The sequence below is a fragment of the Ochotona princeps genome, chromosome 30, assembly GCF_030435755.1.
Source record: "Ochotona princeps isolate mOchPri1 chromosome 30, mOchPri1.hap1, whole genome shotgun sequence".
NCBI classification, from domain to species: domain Eukaryota; kingdom Metazoa; phylum Chordata; class Mammalia; order Lagomorpha; family Ochotonidae; genus Ochotona; species Ochotona princeps.
In genome coordinates, this window is record NC_080861.1 from 13,504,078 (window position 1) to 13,517,529 (window position 13,452).

The 13,452-nt window shown below is 36.7% G+C and overlaps 1 protein-coding gene across 3 annotated transcripts in view; it reads left to right on the top strand.

The window, feature by feature from the left end:
* Nucleotides 1-13,452, top strand: part of ZCWPW2 (zinc finger CW-type and PWWP domain containing 2) — an 87,553-nt gene that overhangs the window by 49,676 nt on the left and 24,425 nt on the right. For all 3 annotated transcript variants that reach the window (XM_012927881.2, XM_058657024.1, XM_058657025.1), the window contains one exon: nt 6,929-6,975. In XM_012927881.2, the coding sequence (XP_012783335.2) occupies nt 6,929-6,975 (47 nt within the window). The remainder of the gene's footprint in view (nt 1-6,928; nt 6,976-13,452) is intronic.

Genomic DNA, 13,452 nt, shown 5'->3' on the forward strand with positions numbered 1-13,452 from the left:
AAAGTTACTTTTGTTATTTATCTATTTATCTATTTTTGTAATTTAATCTAATAGTACATGTTTTATCCTTGGAAACTATTTCCACTGAGTAAGGTACATTCTAGTTTAAATACTAAGAGTTGTAAATAGTGCTTCTATCATGTTCTTTACTCTTAGACTATGTAATTCTTGTGTATTTCAAAATTATATGTATTCATACTCATATACATACATAAATGTATGTATTTCAAAATTAGAAGTCACAGCTTTAAATACATTCCTGGAATGAGTGCTGTTCTTGGGTTCGCTGTTTTATTTCAGAACACATATTTTTGAAGTGTTTGATTTTTAAATAAATTTAAGGCAGAAACAGAAGATAAGCTTGTAGTATTTCAGGCCATTTTCAAAGAAAGTACTCTTGAATCATAAATATGTTACTTACAGTTTTAAAATTAATTCTTGTTAAAGACTATAGTATACATGACACACTTTTAGTTCTAAAAATAATGTCACATAAACGCTGATCTTCAACAACCTAAGATGTTGTGAATTTTTTCTACTTATTATTAGATCATAATAATTTTGTGCCTTGTGAAGTCTATTCTCTCCTAGGTTTTAAAAGAAATCACGTTCTAGCCTTTGGAGTTGAATTTTGAAGCACGCAAATTTTCTCCTTAAAAAAAAATTGATGTGTGTTTTTAACAAAATTACATGTAAAAATAGTTTACTTGAGGAAAAACTTCAGTGTTAATCCAACAGCTTATTTTATGCTTTTAAAGCAAGTAACTTGTTTTGAAGAGAATGGAGAAAGAAAGGTACACTGTTTTGTTTATTCTGAGACCAGGAGAAGAGACATTTATTACCACAAATGCAATTACAATGCCTGTTTATCAGCAATAAAGGTTGAATGCACTCTGTTGTCACAAATACGTCTTTATGCCTTACACAGACATACATAGAATTCTTTTGTCTTATGACAATGGGCTTTGATACACTTGGGTTTTTTTTTTTAAAGCATTAATGCTTCTAAATATTTTCAAATAACATAGTCACATGTAATGTTAACTTACATATATTTAAAACCAGAAGCATAGTTGCTCTCACGATAAGTTATGGAACTGTCTTTCCCATTCTTGTGTGGACCAGGCTATTTGCGTATGGGTCCCTTGGTATGACTGCTGTCCAGACACTTGGCAGAAAAGTTATTTCTGATTGATTTTGCAGCAAGAGCTAATTTTACCGTTGAAAGTATGATGGTGTCTGCGTGCAGAATTTGGTGTAGATAAGCCTGATTCTTAACGGACATAACCTAAAGACTCATTTTGTCTAAGTTTAGCCAAATACAGAAGACCATGACTTGCAAGAGTCTGATATTTGACATCCTAGGTTCGTTCACTTCATACTCATTATTCACCGGCTCGCAACTAATCCGTTTAATCCTTATGCCTGTTTGGCATCCAGTGTGAGTCTGGTACAGTTGTCAACTTCTTAGAGTATTTGAAAATAGTTTTGAGAGATGCTCATTATTTACATTTTATACAGCAGATGAGCACTTAAGGGGCAAACCTTTTAGCATTTCTTCACATAATTTTTTTTCTTCCAATCCAGAATGAATTATTTCTAATAATTAGCCCATATACTTTCTACACTACGGAAATTGGCATTCCATTGTGTTTAATGGGACACTTTAATGAGACATAGGGGACTTTCAATGATATGTAAGTGTAGACCCAATCAGACTATAATCAATTTTAAAATCCTATGCCATGATTTAATTATTATGTTTTTTGGCCTTCTCTTTTCTTCCCTTCTACTGCTCTCCCCTCCACTCCCCTGGTCTCCTCGCCCTTCCTCTTGCTTCTCACCTCCGTTCTTCTCCCCTCCTCTCCTTTCTCTCGCTCTGTGTCTCATAGAATTAACCATACTAGTATCCTATCAATTATATTCATCTTATAATAACAAGCTTGTTGTTTTGTTTCTTCTGTTGATTTCTTGTTCTCAATTTAATTGATTTCTGTTCTCAATTTTCATTTCTTCGGTTTGCTTTGTAGTTACCCTCTGTATCTGCTCTTCTTAATCTGTTTCCTGAGGTAGAAATTTAGATGATTCATTTTGGAGCATTTCCCCCCGATATGTGCATCAGTTTAGAAATTTCTGTAGTGGAGGGTTTTCCCTATAAATTCTTCTTTTTTTAATATTTATTTACTTAAATGACACTGTAACAGAGAGAGAAAGGAGAGGGGAAACAGAGAGAGACAGATTTTCCATCTGCTGCTTCTCTTTCCAAATGGTTGCAACAGTGGGGGCTGAGCCATTGTAAAGCCAGGAGCCATGAATAATTTCCCACATAGGTATCAGGAGTCCAAGTACTTGGGCCATTTTCCATGCCTTCTTTGGTGCAGTAGCAGGAAGTCTGATTGGAAGTGGAGTAGCTGGGACTCAAACTTGTACTCAGATATGGGATGATGTGTCACAGGCGGTGGCTTAACCTTCTGTGCCACTGCACCAGAGTCACCCCTGTACATTCTTTACACATTGCATTCCACTCAATGTTCATTTTGTTTTTGAGAAATTGGATATAATTTTTTTCTCCTTTATATGTAAGTGTTTTCTGTCCTTTGGCTTCCAGAGTTTTTAATGTTTTTCTATGTTCTGTTGTTTGAATATGACAGTCCTAATTGTAGATTTTTAGTGTATTTTTTTGGCATTTATCCTGCTGTGTGTTCTCGTACTTTTCTGCATCTGTATTTGGTATGTGACATTAGTTTTGGGGAAATTCTTAATTTGCTTTCAAATATTTTTTTTCTGTTCCCTTCTCCTTATTTTTTATAAGCATTCCTATTATATTAGGTGACACTTTTATAGTTGTCTGAGAGTTCTTGGGTCTTCTGTTACTATTTAGTGCAACCTTTCAGCTCTTCGTGTTTCCATTTTGATGTATGTCCTCACATGTAAATTCGGGTCTCAACTGTGGATAGTTTATTGATTAGTCAGTCATTCTTCATTTCTTTTTTTAAAAAGAATGTATCCTTTAATCTGATGAAAAAAATTTTAAATATTATCTATTTGTTTGTTTATCACAGAGAGTGAGTCCTTTCATCCATTGGTTCACTCCTCAGATGGCTACAACTGGCAGGACTGGGCTAGGCCGAAGGCAGGATCCAGTAGCAGACTTTCAGACTTCCCGCGTGGATGGCAGTGGCCCAACACGTGGGTCATCATGCATTGCTTTTTACCAGGCCATTAGCAGGGAGCTGGAATAGAAGTAGAGCAGCCAGAACACAAGCAGGCACCCGTTTGGGATGATCACAAACAGATGACAAATTTATCTGCTGTATTATAATGCCAGCCCCAATCATTTCTCATTTCTTCTGCAGAGCTTTAACCTCTAGCATTTAAAAATATTTCTCAGAATTTACATCTCTGCTTTTGTAACCCATCTGTTCTTGCAGGTTGTCTACTTTTATCACTCGAGTTCTTAGCATATTAATCATGGTTATTTTAAAGTCACAATCTGATAATTCCACCATCTCTGTTATACCTGGATCTGGTTCTGATGCTCTGTCTCTTCCAAATGATTATTTTTTTTTGTCTTTTAGTATGCCTTAAACCTCTTCAAACACTGCGTTCCACTCAGTGTTCACTTGCCTTTTGAGAAATTGGTTTTAATTTTTTTATTCTTTTATATGTTAAGTGTTTTCTGTCCTTTAGTTTCCAGAATTTTTTTTATGTTTTTCTATTTTCTGCTGTTTGAATATGACATTCCTAATTGTTGGTTTTTAGTATATTTTTTGGCACTTATCCTGCTTGATGTTCTCTCTCTCTCTCTCTCTCTGAAAGTTGAGAACAATGCCCTGAATAAAAAGAACTGCAGTTGGAGAGCTGTACTAGTACAGTGCTGGTGGGGGTGACAGAAGCATCCATACTCCACGATTGGGTCTCAGTTCTTGACAGTGGACTCCACCGGTGCTGGTTTTTTTTTCTTTTTTTATTATTCTTTTTACTTCCTTGTCAGTAACAATTACTAGAGTGGGCTGAAATTGGATGTTTTGGTTTCCCAGGTCAGTCAGAACCTGAAGAACTTCAAATGAGTTGAACCTGGCACAACAGTTTCATCTGAAGTCAGGCCATGTTAAGAACAGAGTTCTCTGGTACATTTCAAAATGGTTTCCTTCTTCATCACTGTGCCTTAAGCCTTGGAGAATTTTCTCCAGTGTTCACTATGAGCACCTGGCGGAGCTCCAGGAATTAAAACACAACATGACTGTTCCACTGTTCAACCTCCGTGACTGCGCCCCTTGGAGTTTTTGTGTCTCAGGCTTGCCAACAGTGAGTTTCCAACAGTCTGTCACTTGGTTTATGTTTTCCTATTCATTTACTGATTCTCAGGGAAGTTTCTGCTCAGTTAAGTTGTGATTCTCTGCACTTGTCTGTCTCTTCAGATTTGGAAGCAATAATTTGTTCTATGATCTCACTTCTGGAGGGTCTAAGAATTTGTTCAGGATCTCACATGTGGTATCGGAATGGAATGGTGACTTCTGAGCTCCTCACAGCAGACCAGAAACAGTATTATCCTCAACTTTTCTTAGGAAATGCTCTTGGCTGTCACATTTAAAGAAGCACTACACTGATAATGTTTTCCAGGGGCCTGAAAAAATGCTTTTAAGAAGGGAAGCCATTGAATTATGTTAACATTTGTATTCTTCTCTAATATGGCTATAAATAAGAATATTTTATTATCTCCTGGAGTAGGAAGCATAAGCAGCTTTACCTTTAATCCAACTTTCCTTTACTACCTCAAGCTCCTTTGTGAGCTTTGAAAATAGTAGCTGCATAAAACTCATAAACAAGAGTGACATCCCTCCCTATTCCTGCCTCGTCTGTGCTTCCTGTTAATTGCTTTCCACTCTTTAGGATGAGGGTCTTTATATGCAGAGAACTTTGAAGGAAGGAAATTAAACCCTTCTTGTCTGTGGGAGAATTCAGCTCTTGGAAAGCAGTGCATCTTGCTGAAGTTGAGCATGGGCCTACCATTGTTAACAGGGAAATAATAGTAATCATAACATTTTAAACTATTTGTCAGACTTTCTCCTTGGCACTTGAAAATGAGCGTGGATGATACTTTTCAAAAACCTCTTCAGTTTTTGGCAGATGGTTTTACAACTTTTGAATGTAAAGTGTCTCTTGAACAATAATTTGGATATTTCTGTTTCCAACTCATGTCCTTTTGGAAAATCTACATGAAAACGTGTTGAATTTTAAGGAGACACATAACAAGTGTCCATTCATTTTATTAACTCTTTGTATATCATCACCAGGTTCCTTTGGATCCAATTTTGGTTTTTGAGTTTACCTTTCTATCTACTGTAACAATTTGTATGCTTTGATATTACTTTAATCATTTCTTTTATTAGAGGTCTTCAGAAGGACAAGAAAGATTTACTTCTCTTAGAAATAATAGTTATGGACCTGGCATGACAGCCTAGTAACTAAAATACTTGCCTTGTATCCGCCGGAATCCCATATGGGCAATGGTTCATGTCCTGGATGCTACACTTCTAATCCATCTCCCTGCTTGTGACCTGGGAAAGCAGTCAAGGATGTCCAAAAGCCTTGGGATCCTGCACCCGTGTGGGAGACAAGGAAGAAACGCTCCTGGCTCCTGGCTTTTGATCAGCTCAGATTATTATTATAAAAATAATTCTTATTTTTATCTTGTAGTTACCATAAGGTTTTACTGAATTCTTCTATGAATTTAAGACATTGGGTTAAATTAATGATCTTAGTTTTTTCTGTATGTTAAAATGTTTTATTTTTATATTATTACTCATCATTATTTTAACTAAACTAAAAAGAAGGAAATAATTATTTAGATGTAAAAATAGGGGAACCACCTAAAAGATGGTTAAATACCAAAGTACATCACATCACTGAACTGTTTTTCCTAGTATTCCAAAGCTTAAGAGCCCCAACTGACATATAATGTGATACCTTTATCATCTACAATAGTAGTGAACGTTAGTTGATGTTTTTATATGCCAGACCTTATTTTGGAGTTTTTGTTACTTGAAATAGTAACTATCACCCCTGGCCCGTCATTGAAGAAATGGAGGTCTGAGACATATTCATTGTTTGGAGTCTTATTCTGGAACGATTGTGGTATATGCTGGGTGAATACTTGATTATTTCAGTTATATCACATTAATTAATTACATTAATAAATTACATTAATTTCTCCAGATAAAATCTTTATTTCAGTGTAATAAAAGATTTTAGGTAGAACACATGAGTATCTCTACCAGTTTTCTATGAACTATGTTATTATTCTGGTAGAATGAGAAATAAGGAGTGATAGAATGAGTAAAAGTACCGATGGTCTTCCTTACTGGCAGCTCAGTAGTTCTAAATGGAGGCAGCAGAGAAACTAGAAAGATTAGGGGATTATAATTAGATGCTTGTGGCCCTGTTGTATGACCACAGGTAGGATGTTTAAGTTAGCCAAGCCTCTACTTCCTCAGCTGTGAAGCAGAGATGGACTACATGTTGTAAAAAACTACATGTTCCAATCATGGAAATTAAATACTTTCGGTAGTCCTATCTCATGCTCAACATGCAGTAGATATGCAAGTAGCAGTAGATGGATTTAAGGCAAGCTGATCAGAACCCAGAAATCAAATAAACTCAATGCTGCCTTGGGGGTGTTAACCAACCATTCACTTTCAGAGGAAATTTGTCAAGTGTATCAATCCCTGATATTATTGCTTTTAGATTACTCTGCCATACTTGACTCTGGGGAACTGAGTTTATTAGCATTTAAATTAAAGGAACTACTAAAAATAATACTATTATCAGAGCATGAAAAAGTTGAAAATGTAAATTGTGTGACTCTATTTATATGATTAGAAGCATAAGCACTTTTTTGAAGTAACCATTTTTCATCATCTTACAGATAAATCAAAAACAGGTGCCAAAGTTGCTATGGTGGCCAAGAAAACGGTAAGATCATGTTTAACTACATAAGATATGCAACTGTAAATTCTATTAATACTATTTTCAAAAGAAAATTAAAATATTAAAAAAACACATAATCTGTCATTTCCTCTAAATGTTAGTTTAGTATATGATTCTTTGGGCAGAACTAGAAAATATTTTCATCAATTAGATTAATATCATAGGATTAGAAATTAGAATAATAGAAAATTGTAACTGAACAAATGACTTTATATTACAGATTTCATGTACTGCAATATTGTATAGTTTCATGTGTCATGCTACTATCATGTGTGCCATTGATGTGCAATTTTTAAATAATACTCAGTGCTTATTTTGGACCTTACCTTAAGTTTAAGTAGAAAATAACATTATCCTTTAAGATATCTATTCTGAACCTAGAAGCTTTTAAATAAAACTTGTAAATAGCATTACCACGTGATTCTGAATGTTGCCTGCGGTCATGCAGCAAGGCTAGATGTATCTGGTTCAAAAGACCAATGAAAATGTGGTTGATATTCTCTCCAAGCAATAATGGTTCTTGTAGGCAACCACTGAGGAGAAAAAAAAAAAAGATTAACACCTGAATTCTCATGGAATATTATTAGCATCATAAGGAAAGAAATTATTCTCAAAAGGAATGTCTGTGGTGGGATTTCCTGTGTTCAGTGGTGGGATTGTTTCAGGGCTGACACTGAGACAATCACATGTCACCTGAAAGAGTAGAAAATGATGCTGAGCAAGATATGTAAGTAATTAAAAAAGGGAATGAGCATCATTTTTACATGCTGAATGTATGTGTTTTTAAATGAATCCTTTTGAAGCCAGATTTCATTTCATCCATTTGGGTTTTGGCTTTTAAAGGTGTCTGAATTTCACTGGCTAAATAATGTTGGTGCTGCTTTGTAGGATGGAATTCAGTATCTTACAAGACAAGGTTCGTAGGATGTGTATGTTCATCCGGAGATAAGCATGAATGCATGAGATACAAAGGCATGATTAATGTGGATGGAAGTGTTAACTTCATCCTCTTCTAAAGGATATTTATTATTTTTATATGAGAGACACAGAGAAAATATTCACCTATTCATTCCCTCTCAATGCCTGGAGCAGCTGAGGTTGGGCAAGGCGGGGCGGAGAGAAGATCAGTTAGGATCTGGGGTCATAATTCACACCTCTCTTGGGGGTGGGAGGACCAAATTGCTTTAACCATGCCCTAGTGTGTAGTGGGCTGGGTTGGGCTAGGCCAGAGCATCCATTGGTTTGCATAGGGGATGGTTGTGGAGACAGAAATGACCCAGCAATTCTAAATACCAATGTGCATAGGCTGCTATGGGTGACAGACTGAGCCTGACTCCGTGCAGGCAAGCACACACGATCATGTCTGGCATCACCTCAGACAAGGTTTCTTCAGGGATTTCCCCTAACTGAATTGCTGCACTCAGAACTTCAACCATGCAGAGAATTATAGGATTTGTGGACTGACCCTGGAATGCGTGTGTCAGAACGGGGCCTCCTCAATGTCTAAGACAGAGCAGTGATGGCATGCACATTGAGGATGTGGCAGTCCATCGAAATCTGCAGAGCACATCTGGTAACATAGCAGAAGAAGGAAGACGGAGCAAATTGGTTAACTACCCCAGCCAAGCAATGACAAGTATCTGGGCGAATGGAAACTCTGAAGTAAACTATGTCAGCCAGTGGACCTTGGAAATATTCCTCATCCTTGGAGCAATGAAATCAACAGCATTTTAGAACTATTGAAACCACCTAAGCAGAACCCTCGGAGCATGCTCAGGGACCCTGGGATGGCATCAGGTGGCTGTTCCCCATCCCAGGGTATGAAGTGGTTGGGAGTCTAGGTGCGATGTCTCTCCTTTTCTTCCAGATACAGGAGGAAGAAAAAGAAAATTTGGAAACAATGATCTCATCCGCTTTCTCCTACTCCTCCACCCTTCCCACACTAATCAACTGTATAAACATCACCAAAGATAAAAAATAAATTAAAAATGAATTTTAAAATTCCAGATAGACTAGAAAGAATAAATCACTCCCCGTAGAGAGTTTTAGTGGACACGTTTTAGGAGTTCTTTGAGATGCTACATATATAGTAATTTTGAGGAATGTGAGGCATTTTGTTAGAGAGGGGCTTGGGACATGAAAGTGCATGCAACAGAGGTATAGCAAGTGCAGAGCATTAGAAAATTTTTTGAATATTCTGTTCACTTCAACAAATCACAAAATATAATTGTAGAGTGATTTAATAAAAATAGTACTAGAACATACTATATTAGACCCAAAGCTATGGAGTTTAGAAGGCTTATCATGAGGAAGGAAATAGGCCTGGAATAGATATATTACTCTTGAAATTACTGAAAAATTTGCTCAATCTCTACTCCCAACATATTGCAGCCTTTTTAGTTATGTAAATAGCTATAAAAGATAGAAGTACACTTCCTGAAAAACTATAGAAAGCATTTAATTATGTGAAATAAATTTTGAGATATCCTTTCTTAGTCCTAAAACCAAATATTAGTAAATCAACAGGCCAGTTCTGTGATGTGATGAGGAAAGCCTCCACCTGACACCGGGTCCCTTATGGGCACCTGTTTGAGTCCTGGCTGTTCTCCGTTCCAGCTCCCTGCTAATGGTGTGTGAAAACATCAGATAAATGTCCAAACTTGGACCCCTGCACCCATGTCAGAGAAACAGAGAGAGTCATTGAATCTTGGCTTTGATAAGTCCCAAACCTGGCTTTTGCAGCCATCATGTGAGTGAACTGGTCGGTGGATGATTCTCTCTTGCCCTCTGTAATTGTGCCTTTCAAATAAATAAAAGAAATCTTTAAAAATTTTAGTTACGAACGATAGCTGAAAGGCATTGATTTCATTGCATTTGAAAAATATTTATAAAAATTTCATAATTACTACTGGGCTTTGCATTTATAATGATTAGCATACTGAAAAGGAGTCTATGGTATAAAAATTACATATTGAGATTATTTTAGGCTGGTCCACTGTTTTTAGTCTTACTCTTATATATACCCAAAGATCTACTTCAAGACTTCCAATTATATTACATTTTCTTTTTACAATTTATTAAGATATTATTTATGTTTTTGAAATGGATTAATCTATTTCCCTGAAAAGCATAGTCACACACAAGGGGCAACAGTGAGCGAGTGAGAGAGACATGGAGAGGTCTTCCATTTACTGGTTCATTCCCCAAATGGTCACGACAGCTGGAGCTGGTCTAGTCTGAAACCAGGAGCCAGAGGCTTCTTGTGGGTCTTCCCATGTGGGCACAGAGACCCACACACTTGGCTGTGCTCTGCTGCTTCTCCATGAGCATTCAGGAAGCTGGATCAGAAATGGAGCAGCTGGGACTTGATGCTGGTGCCACAATATCCCGCTGCACCACAGCAGCAACCTCAAAATATTCTCTTACCTGCTGAAGATTTTGGTGAAGTTCTTCAGTGCTGGAGACAATGTATTCCCAGATGTTTTATGGAAATTCAAGATTAAAACGTATATTTCCATGGATTTTGGTTATTATATAATCTTATGTTAAAGTGTAGAAAATTATTTCCTTCTTAGGGAATTCACTTGGCCTATAATTTATGAAAATATGACACTTTTCAATTTTTTGTACTTCAGCAATCTGTAATTTATTTTGAAATATTATCCCATTTCAGTTAAGATTAGCTGCTCTCCCATCATTTACAAATCTCTATTCGGTTATTGCATATCTCAGGAGTGGTTTCTATGCTTGTTTCTACTACTTCTTTTCCTGGTACATTTTCTGTAAGTCCTAAATGAGTTTACCTTGGTCATCTTATTTCAGTTATATCCAAATGCTTTCATGATAGGAATGAGTGACAGTTCACTTATTATGTGTTTAAACATAGTTGTCCCAAAGCATGTGTGTGTATATATATATATAGATAGATAGATTTAATTTTAACTAGGTTTTCTTTTATTTCTCTCCTATATTACAATTTAACTAGCTTACAGGCTGTCATACTGTTTTAAGGAGAGCTTAACTCAGTCAGTCACGCAGATATTTTATCTCTTTTTTCATATGTTTGACCAAAGATAGGCCATTGGTTTGAGAGAAGACCAAGATCATCCACACTACCAAGTCCTTTATGAAGCCTGTTATGTTAACCCATACTCTGTGGCCCTCATTTATGTGATAAAAACCTGAATATACCATCACACTCACTTTTTTGCCAATGAAAAGAAGTAAACTGGAAAAGGAGTGCAAATAATAGCTGAGGAAGAAAAATATGAACTTCAAATTGCATATACACCTGACCAGTTCTTAGTATTGTGGTCATAGCCATTGACAAAGAGAGGTTTGTCAATACAACTTAACAGTTGGGCTGGGGGAAGAAAGATTCAACTGCTAAAAGGAAAATGAGCTTAGGCTCTGTCCTATCATCTCATGACAGGAAAATGAAATATTTCACAAGTGTTTATTATAAACTAAGTTATTATGTTTCATAGAGTTGGAAACAAGAAAGGACTAAAACATACTGTTTCATTGACCCTTCCAAAACCATTGGAAAATATGTTACCGTAATCTTTCTTACAAAGAAACTGCTCCAAAAGTGTTAAGTGACTAAGAAATGTGTTTCAGAGCCAGAATGGACGTCTGATTGTTCTATTGCACAGTGCCCTTTAATAGCTGTTTGTTTCTCTGAATCATTGTAGTGGCCCTCACTGGACTCTTTAAAGTTTGAACTTTATGCTTACAAAAAGGCATGATTCTAGTTTTTTTTTTTTTTAAGATTTATGTATTTTTATTGGAAAGGCAGATATACAGAGAGGAGACAAGACAGAGAGGAAGATCTTCCGTCCGATGGTTCACTCCCCAAGCGGACGCAACGGCCAGAGCTGAGCCAATCCAAAGCCAGGAACCTCTTCCCGGTCTCCCACGTGGGTGCAGGATCCCAAAGCTTTGGGCCATCCTTGACTGCTTTCCCAGGCCACAAGCAGGGAGTTGGATGGGAAGCGGGGCAGCCAGGACTAGAAGTGGCACCCACATGGGATCCCAGGTGTGCTAGGCGAGGACTTTAACCGCTAGGCTATTGTACCAGTCTCCCCCACCTTTTTGTTTTGTTTTGTTTTGTTTTGTTTTAAGAAAACTGTTCATCTGCAGTACTCTCTAATTACAAAGCATTTACACATACATTCAATTTCACTTCAGATCCTGAGGAGGAAGGAAGACCAGACCTTATTATTATCCTGCTATGGAGATCATTTATGTTGAGAAAAATTAAGGAATTTTCTCATAATCAAGAGGGTACGGGTCAATCATTGGACCTGACTTCTTGACATGATCTAGAGAAGCTTTAAGCATGAAATGCAGGAAGCTACTGGCAGCATAACATGGCAGACATAATGACATTACAATGATACAATTATAGAATTGCAGACACACGAGCCTGTATGTATTATGGTCATTTATCATTATTATCAGTGGTGTCACTGTGCATAAGTACATCCACTAGGCTCTCATACAACTTTCAGCACAGTGCATTTGTGTATAACAGCATTACCCCAGCCACCTGAGTAATGTATGACAGCACAACGTTCAGCACTTATAATGCCAGTAGGTGGTATGAATCTTTGCACTCCGTTATTATTTTGAGAGTGACTATTATCCATATATTCCGTTGTTGACAAAATGTGTATGAGTGTAACTTAGATTTACAGACCCCTTTTTAACCTTCTGCAATAGTGTGTCATAACAGATGCATCAAAATTTTAATCAACCACTCCTGCATTGATGGACTTGTGAGTGCTTTCAAATTCCTGCTCTGGTTTATACTGCTACACATAGGGCATTAGTAAACATTATTGTAGATATCTATTTAATTCTTGGGGATATCATTTCTAAAGTATAGATTCTTGGAGAGGGATTGCTAGAATAAAATTAATCAACATATCTCCCTGCATCTCTGGAATCCTGAGAGGTCTTTGAAGATTGCGTTGTTATAGTTACGTGCTGGCCAATGCTGAGCTGTCATGGCTATTCTACCACCTCTTCCAGCCAAGGTAAAATTGTTGCTATCTTGAATAAAATTTTGATGTGTTTCTAGGGTCAAATAACAGCTCTGTGTTGTAACCTGTGCCACTCTGCCACACTGCTCTTTTAGTGTGATGAAGGTAACTAGTAGAGGCACACCCATCTGACTACCTCTGTCCATTGCTAGAATTCCAGAGTCTCAGTCACACTAATCTCTCTGAGTTAAACTCGAATAGCTCTCGATTGCCTGTAAGTCCTTTTCTATGAATTGTTCGTATAGGGTAGAACTAATATGCACAATAAATATGAAAATCATAGAAAATGGAATTAAGAGATAAGTTCATTTAGGTATACAATCATTTTAAAACCTGTGCAATTTTTTCATTAAATACTTTATAAACTTTTAGGAAGACTCGTTGTGTCTGAGTTAATTGGGCCTACAAATAAGAA